Below are 9,920 nucleotides of genomic sequence, written 5' to 3' on the forward strand. Positions count from 1 at the left end.
ATTTAGAGAAATATTTTAATTTTATAGGCTTATTTCATAGTGAGAAGTTTAAGACTTATTGTATAACTTAATACATGCAAGATATGACAAGCTAGTCTTATTTTGGTATAGACTTGTTAAAATTTGGGGTTAGAGCTACTACCTTGACGAAGATACACTATAAAACCATATCTAGGGTAGTTTAATTTATTTGCATGTATAAAATAGGCGACAACACTAGGTCGTCTCTAAACTAAACTAAAAGGTCATTTCCAAAAAACTAAATTAAAAGGGTGAGAAAAACAATTTAGCCTCCCTATAGTTTCTTAGTATATAGAGCCATAAAATGGAAAAAAAATAAAGCAAGTACAAATTTTGTCTATAGTAAACTAATAACTAAAAGAAAATAAGACAGAGTCATTTTAGTATGAGAAACTTTATTTTAATCTAAAGTTTAAAACGGCTTTGGTAATATATATGTGCATGGAAAATAGAACTTAAGAGAAATTTTAAATTTTCAATTATATTCACATTCCAAAGAAAAAGAATAACAAGCTCTATTTATACAAAAAATAACTGGAAGAATAAACTAACTTTCCTAAAAATAGTCTAATCCTAAAAATAACCTAATAATCTTCCTTAATAATAGGACGTAATTAGTAAAACCTAAATATTAATCGTTATTTTCTACACTCCCCCTCAAGTTGAGTGGTAGGTCTTGAACACCCAACTTGCAAAGTGTCTCTTCGATTACTTTTGTTCTTATTGCTTTCGTAAGAATGTCCGCAATCTACTTCTTGGATGTGACGGATGGAAGAGTAATAACTTTCTTTTCATGTTTCTCTTTTATGAAGTGGCGATCTACTTCTACATGTTTTTTACGATCATTTTGAACCGGGTTCTCCGAAATCCTAATTGCAGCTTTATTATCACAATAAAGCTTACACGATTTAGTTTGAGAAAAACCAAGTTAATCTAATCCATATAAGGCCTTCTTAAGTTTACACCCTTCCCCCTTCTTAAATTTGTGAGTGAATCCGGGAGGAGTTCCATATAGATTTCTTCCTCAATTTCTCCATGAAGGAAAGCATTTTTAACATCGAACTGATGGAGAGGCCAATCTAGATTAGCAGCAATTAAAAATAAAATTCGAATTGTATCAAAATTTAGCAACAGGAGAAAAAGTCTCAGAGTAATCAATCCCATAGGTCTGTGTGTACCCCTTTGCTACAAGTCGGGCCTTATATCTTTCAATTGTACCATCAGCATGACGTTTAATATAGTAAAGACCCATTTGCATCCAACTGCTTTTTTATCACTTGGAATGATGCACTTTTCCCACGTGTTATTCTTCCGTAAGGCATTAATTTCCTCCTCCATTGCTATCTTCCATTATTTACTCTTTAAAGCTTCATCAACATTACAAGGAATATTTTCAGAACAAATGGTAGTATGGAAAGAAACAGTCTTCTTTGATAATTTACTCTCTACAATGTTACTAATAGGATACTTAGATATTCTAGATTCAAACTCTGGATTATATCTTCTTGGCGGAATTCCTCTTGTACTTCTAGGAGGTAATACATACGTATTAGTTGGAATTGTATTAAAAGTTTGAGTAATACTTTCCTCGTTCCCACTAACCTCTTCAAGAATAGGTGAAGATAAAGTAGGTGCTTCAATAGAAGGAGTACCAACATTCTCACTAGGCGCGGATAAAGATAATGTAGGTGGATCATTATTTATTGACTGAGTCGGAATTGAATCTTCTTGTGTGGTGACACGAGTTGAATCTTCAAGTAAAGTAACAGGAATCTGAAGATTAATCGGAAGATTAAGTAGTGTGTCTTGATTAGTGTCTCGATTAGTGTCTCGATTATTATTAATAGAAGACGAATTTTGATTCTCTTGTGCCTTTTATGTCATTTCTGAATATGTTAACCTACTAAGATCTCCACATGTACTCTCCCCCTGAGATGTTAGTTGGGTATAATAAAAGGAATCTTCAAAAAATCACAATCCATTGTAGTATACATCTTATCATGAACTGGATCAAAACATCTATAACCCTTTTTATGAACACCATATCCAACAAACACACACTTAACTGCTCTAGGTTGCAATTTATTTCTATCTCATTTCTTAAGATGAACATAAACAACACAACTAAACACCTGTGGTGGAAGATTATGACTTTTAGCAGAATGAGATGAACTATATGTATAAGTATGTTTATGACTTTTAGCAAGCACGCATGATTCACAATCTAATGAGAAATTTTTAAAACTAATAGATGGAAAAAGATGTTTCAGATATCCTAAAGAGGGATGATCAAAATGCTTATGCCACATGCGAATCTTTTGTGCATCAGACGAGTATGTAAGCATAGCACTACCGTGTTAAGCTACTTCATTAACATAGTATAAGCCACCTATCTCAGTACCATGCCCAATAATCTTCCCCGTCGGAATCTCCTGTACATAACATCCACGAAAAAACATGAGCACACAACAATTCAGTTCTTTTGTAAGTTGACTAATAGCGAGTAGTTTATGTGATAAACTTGGAATGAAAAGGCAATTTTTAAGTTCCAAGTTACTTCAGTAGACCCTACTTTTTCTACTTTAACACACTCCCCATTAGCCATTTGAATATGAGTTCGTTGAGTAGCTTTAATATTTTTAATATCATTAAGATCATTTGTCATCGTATATGTCGCACCACTATCAAAAATCCATTTTTTATCAACATTATAAACTTCACTTTAATATTATTAGCATGCCCATTTAATAAAGAAAAATGAGTCAACTCTTTAGAAACTTTTTGGCCTTGTATAAAACAAAAAATAGGCCCTTGAATATTACTTTGTTGGGCCGAAATAGTGGGTCCTTTAGCTGCCCAATTCCCACATTTGTGATATTAAGGCATTCGAACATATTAAGGCACTTTACTATATTTTTATTTTCCTCTTGCTTAGTTTTCTTTAACTTTGAATTAAAAGCACCTAGAACATTAAGGAATTTAAAGAAATGTTACCTCCTTTAGTTCCAGGTTCTACAATTGTGATATCCTCTTTGCACTCCATCATATGTGCCTTGGCTTTCTAGTCTTCCTTTTTGTTGTTTTCGAGTTAGTATCCTTGAATTTTTTTTTATTTTCCAACCACCATTCGAGATATCCAATGATTTTGATGCATCCCTCCTTTGTGTGTTTGGATCCACCACAATGAGAGCACTTTAAGTGGCTCTTATCTTCCTTTCTAAAATTACTGTTTTCTAGCTTCTTTTTTGAAATTAAGCCTGATCCAATTTCGGTTAATGTCGTGCTTGGTGTAGATGTACCACCCATGATGTTTCTTCGAATAATCTCCCTTCTAATTTGTGCATAAGCTGCCTCTACGGATGGTAAAGGATCTTGATTAAGAATGTCTCGTTTTTCTTTGTCTAGATTCTCATTAATACCGACCAAGAATTGATATAAACGATTTTGTTGCACCAACAAATTATACGTAGTCCTATCCTTATCACAGGTCATTGGAGTTGGGATCCTTCTATCTATCTCCTTCCAGATCGAAATCATTTTTCCATAAAAAACTTCAATGGAATTTTTCACTTGTTTTATAGTTGTAGCTTTGACTGTTAAATCAATGATCTGAAGACCATCTCTTCCACTGCTATTAAGGTCTCTATGCCTTTCCATAAATCTTTAGCTGTTGTATAATCCAGAAATTGGTTAACGAGATCCGAATGAATATTTTCTATAATCCAAGAAAATACCAAAGAATCTTTTTGTATCCACTTGGTATACTCCTGATCAGTTACGGAAGGAGAATCGACAGTGATATGACTGAGTCATCCTCTTCCATTAATGGCCAAATACATCAATTATGACTATTTCATATAATTTTGGTTGATAAGTTTTTCGGTAAGTATCACGTTCTGACTGGAGGACTCATTGCAATTTTGATTTGGTTTGTTCAATTGTTGTAAGATTTGCAACAATTGATCAATCATTGTCTCCAAAGCTATTTTCTGCACTCATTTTTGGTATGTGATGAAACTATAGTTTGGGTTTTTGAATTTCTTTTATCAATTTTGAACTATATGCTCTAATACCATAATAAATAGAACTTAAAAAGAATTTTAATGTTTGTATTATATTCACATTACAAAGAAAAAAAAATAACAAACTCTATTTATACAAAAATAACTGGAAAAAAAAAAAATTTTCCTAAAAATATTCTAATCCTAAAAATAACCTAATAACCTTCCTTAATAATAGAAAATAATTAGTAAAACCTAAATATTAATCGTTATTTTCTACCGTGCAGTATGTTATGTTAACTCTATATGTTGCATTTGTCTTCTTGTCAGCATCGTTTCTCACATATAAAAAATTTCCACAATTTTAGTGCACATAAGCAAAATTTTAATTCTCTCAGTCATCCTCTCTCGTCTAAATCTTGATTTCACCTCTAATGTTGTTCTTGATCATGAATTGGTACAGAATGCAAGAAACGGTGTTCACAGAGATGCTCAAAGTCTAGAAAAACCCATGAATGCATGTTCTTCTGCCTGAAGTGTTGCGCAAAATGCCTATGTGTTCCACCAGGCACCTATGGAAACAAACAACTTTGTCCTTGCTACAATAACTGGAAGACCAAGAGGGGTGGCCCTAAGTGCCCTTAATTTTATTCCATTTTCTATTAATTAATTAATCCCCCTCCTATTTTAGTGGCGAATTAATAGGCTTATTAATTGCCTGATCTTACTACGTTTTACTATAATCCTTATTTATGATGGATAATACTAATTTTTTTTAGTACTATACTAGAATTATGTATGTGTCTCTTTTTTTTTTTTTTTTTTTTGGGTTTTCGTTGATTTTAGTTTTCCTCATTCTAGTTTGTGTTACTTGGGTTGTTTCATTGGCTAATTATCTCATTGCTCCTTTGTGGGATTCTTTTGTAAAATCCTTAATACAATAGAGAGCGTCATTTGGGAACTATAATGGCCATTTGTTTTTTGTTTTGCAAACGAGTTCATTAGAATAAAAAAGTTTACTTTGGGTTACAATATTTTATCTCATCTACTATTTTACTTTGTATACTTCATAATATACTTATTTGTTTTTTCATAATTTTCAAGGAAAATTTGGATTTCAATATTTATAATTACAACAAATCTAACAATATTTCAGATAAATACTACCCACATCCCCTCTTTTTATTTGTCCACTTTACATTTAGCGCGCGCATTTCATAGTATATATTTTGATTTTGTAAACTACGTATCATAAATAATTATAAAAATTATATAATAAAACACTATACAATAAGACGAATTCAACAAAATCTCACATTAATATATTATACTTCCTTCGTTCCATTATACTTGCTATATTTCACTTTTTACGCATTCCAATGCGTTATTTTGTTTATTTATATGTTGAATTATACAAATCTAAAAATTACAATGAGTTAATATTATGAAAGTATGTGATTAGGCGATTCAAACAAGATCCCATTTGACTATTATTTACTTATACATCAGTCACAATGTATAAAATAAGCTTGAACAATGAATAGTGCATATAATCGAAATGTAGCGAATATTTCAGAACCGAGAAAGTATCTTCAATATATATATATTCCTCAAAAACCTTATTCAAACTTCTCACCTCTATATAGTAAAAAAATTTTAAAGTGGACAAACAAAACACCAAAGAAATTACTACTCCCTCTTATTCACCCTAAGTGTTACATTTTCTTATTTGGTCAAGTCATTCTAATTATCTCATTTTTATTTTTGGATATGTTAACTTTACTAATTTACTATACTAAAGTTAACTTTTTCACACTTTACACCTACTAATTCTACTTTACCCCTATTAAAAATTTAAAAACAATACACTTTTTCTTTTCACATGTGGTCTTATTTGACCACCTAAAAAATAGTGAAAAGCCAAATGAAATACATTGGATGAATAGGAGAGAGTATATATTTTAATTTCAATATATCAATAAAAAATAACGTTTTAATTTTTTTAATCTTAATTATATATGGAATATTCGAAACTTAAACAGACTATAATTAACATTGTTCCCATTTTTATTTTGCCAATAGATTTTGGGATTTTTTCATTCAAATAAATTAACCTTTATTAGATCAACTGAAAACAAAAGTTGTTTACTTTTGAATAAATTATCTATTTAATATAATTACTGAAAAATAAACATGAATAACTATTATTTATTTTTAATTTTATGACATATAAAAAATATTTGTAGATGATTAAAAACAATATATAGGTATTATTTCATTAAAAATAATCTATAAGGTGTTGCTTAAATGACTAAACATAACTACTTTATGCTGTATGAAAAGTTGAAAACTTTATCAATTTAAAACACGTAATTATATCATATGATATCATATAATACTATTAAAGTTTTGAAAATTTTCAAGTGTCATCTTTTAAAGAGGCATGACAAATGAAAAAGTATTATTAGATGCGAAATGATTATGACTAAAAATGGTAAATGAATTGAAACATATAAGACCAATTAAGAATCATACAATTACACAATACTATAAAAGTTTTGGAAATTTTCAAGTGTTATCTTTAGAAGAGGCATGACAAATGCAAAAATATCATTAGTTGTGAAATGATTATGACTAAAAATGATAAATGAATTGAAACATATAAGACCAATTAAGAATATAAATATAGTAAAATTTTTGACTTAATTCATATCTTGGGACGAGAAATAAGATCAAAACATTATGTAAAGTAAATAATAGTTGATTGCATAACAATATTTATCTAATTTAAAATTAATATTTTCTATTTAAGTTTGGAGCTAAATTAGGTAAAGTATTTGTATGATATACTATAGTAATTCTATTTAGTTTACTTAGAATTTAATATGTTCAATTGAATGGAAAAAACTTATGTATCAGGTAAATAATTAAAAAAAAGAACGTCAGTAATTATGTTTTGATTTAAAAAGTCATGTATTTGGTAAATTTAATAACGATAGTATACAATACTTACATTATTATTTGAAACTGTTTTTTTATATATATTTCGCACTAACAAATTCGCGCATTGCACGAGTTTCTATACTAGTATGAAATAATATGCTTCTATCACTCAATATATTGTATGAACAAAAAAATTAAAAAATATATTAAAAGAAAGTTAGTGGAAAAAATATGAGGATCACAACTAATAAATTTTTTTTTTTATAATATTGGTGGAAAATATATAGGGACCATAAAGAATATAAAAATATTAAAATGAAATAAATGGAAGATAAGTTAGACCATAAATATAATTAAAATATTAAAATGAGAACACACAAGATTATTTTTGTCCAAAAATTTTCATATGGATAAAAAAATTTCTAAGTAGAAATAAAAAATAGAACACTCAAAATCCCAAATGAAAACTTTTATATACACACGATTTTCCTCCTCTTGTGGTAAAGTCATATGATTTGACGATGGCATCACAATTAAAGCTCTAAGTCTTAAGATAAATGAGAGAGTTAAACTTGACCATGCAATTACCGGTTTTCCTTCTATTTTCATTTATTTTTTCATTTATTTTTTGAGCTGAAATATAAATTTAAAAGTTAAGTAATTTTAATTATGTGTTTTTTAAAAATTCTAAAAAGTTGATATATAAAAAATATATATCAAGACAAATTTATCTAGATTTTACATGAATACGTTTTTTCATTTATAGATCGATGAGAAAGTTTGACACTAAAATTCATAAATTTTATTTAAGAAGAACATATGAAACGAAAATATTACTATGAAAACAACACGTTAAAGTTTTATTCAGAATAAAATAAACGAACAATCATTATTAATAAAGATACATTCTAAATTAGTGCTCCCTCTATTCTAGTAATTTTTTGCAAATGCATTTTGTTACGTTATTAAGGTGTAGTTGAATATGGGGGGCAAAAAGTCCTAAAAGGCAAAAACTAGTAAATAAAATTATTTAAAATATGATGCCATCAACTAATTATAACAATATAATAATAAAAAAATTATTAGAATAATCCAACTTGTTTGTGATTTTCCTGCAATAATCTCACTTATTGATTAATTATGAATAATCCTAATTTTGAGGGGTATTTTTTTAGTATAAACCCGGTGACCGAATGACTTGCTATAGCAAGTTTTATTTTTTAAAAAAAAAAGATAAATTAAAATAAAATATTAGAAAATTTTTTTTTAAAATGTTAAAAAAAAATTTATGATTTTTTTACTATTTAAGAATTTTTTATGTGAAATTTCAAAATTTTTCTCTAATTTTAAATTAATTTTCAATTTACTTATTTGGTAAATTACTTACTATAATAGGTCATCGGATTACCCAAGTTTACTCTAAGCAAATACCCCTTTAAGTTGGAATTATTCATAGTTAATTAATAAGTGAAATTATTGTAAAAAAATCACGAATAAGTTGAATTATTTTAGGTAATTTTTTCAAATAAAAATAAGTAAGAAAAATTCAGAATATTTCAACCTTTACTAATGTTCCTATACTAATGATTTTTTTGGCACGTTAATTAAGGAATAAACAATGCTATCAAGTATCAACTATCAAGGATACAATGGTGATTAGTTAGTATGGAAGTTTGAGAGAGTAAGAAGGCAAAAGCATGGAAGATAGAGATAAAATTGAAAAAGAGGTTATGTTAAAACAAGAAAAATATCGACATTTATGATAGTTTAGACTTTAGATAATCCAACTTTATAAGGAAACATTATAAAATTACAATTGAGCTTTTATGATGGTCATGAAAACAATATCCGAAAGATCAAAACGCGAAAGGCACATGATATTAAATCCAATTCGCCAGTTTTGGGCATCAAATCATGCATTATCCTGGGTCATCATCATCACTCATGTAATGGATCATCATATGCGAGCACATGCATCAAGAATCAAAGTGGGCCCAAATTTCAATTACCACTACAACTCACAAGCTTTCTTTGGTTTAGATTTCGCACCATCATGTATGAAATTTAATGGCAAATCACATAGCATAGGATTGTTCCATAAATGATTGTTTGTGGATCGGGATGACACACAGGTAAAAAATTATATAGGTCGCACACTGCATCTATTCTAATTGGGGTGTGTATGAGAATGATTTTAACGGGTATTAGGTGGATAAGTATGAAAAGTCCTATCCGTCATGGACAATGTGGTGGTTGATATGAAATCTTATCTGCCTCATATCTACACACCCAACCCCATAACCTGTCCCACCCTATAATCATCTACCTTATATCTACATTGTTCTAAACTATATCTATTTTGTATATTTTTATTATAAACTATCGCCAAAAAATTTAGAATATTGGTTTTATTTTATTACATTTTGTAATTAAACAAAATTAGATGTACAATAATATTTGTAATGATTTATAAATGTATAACGTGAACTTGGTGCGAATGTAAGTCAAGTATAAGGTTGATATACTCATTAAGGGTATACCCAGTTGGCCATAGTGGGTCGGGATGAGTTTGAACGCATACTAGGTGCGAAACATAGATATGAAAATTCTGCCGGGCATGGGTGATGGCCTGATGGGTAGGTGGTGAGTATGGATATTTTAAGTAGGGAAGGGCATACTGCATCCGCCCGTCCATTTTGTTATCCTTATTTGTGGATTGTTTTTAAAATTGGCTTATTTGATCAGTTAAATATATTAAGATTTTTGTTAGTTTTTTTTATAGGTTATTGGTTTTTTTTGTTGGCTTATTTGACTAGTAGAAAGTATTAAGTAGTTACTTTTATTGATTTTAAGCTAACTAGATAAGACAACTATTTAAAAAGATTTTTGTTAAAATTAGTTTTTTTTTGTTAGTTGTTTATAAGACAAAAAGTGGATCAACGAGTTAAAAGCTAT

General features: G+C 28.9%; 1 protein-coding gene across 1 annotated transcript in view; it reads left to right on the forward strand.

Moving 5' to 3' along the window:
• The window catches only part of LOC130797551 (gibberellin-regulated protein 6-like), a 5,798-nt gene extending 1,034 nt beyond the window's left edge, over window positions 1-4,764 (forward strand). The window contains exon 3 of the mRNA XM_057660164.1: window positions 4,486-4,764. Within this exon, the coding sequence (XP_057516147.1) occupies window positions 4,486-4,667 (182 nt within the window). The 3' untranslated portion in view covers window positions 4,668-4,764. The remainder of the gene's footprint in view (window positions 1-4,485) is intronic.
• Window positions 4,765-9,920: the final 5,156 nt, after the last annotated feature.

Source organism: Amaranthus tricolor, chromosome 13 (genome assembly GCF_026212465.1).
Source record: "Amaranthus tricolor cultivar Red isolate AtriRed21 chromosome 13, ASM2621246v1, whole genome shotgun sequence".
NCBI classification, from domain to species: Eukaryota; Viridiplantae; Streptophyta; class Magnoliopsida; order Caryophyllales; family Amaranthaceae; genus Amaranthus; species Amaranthus tricolor.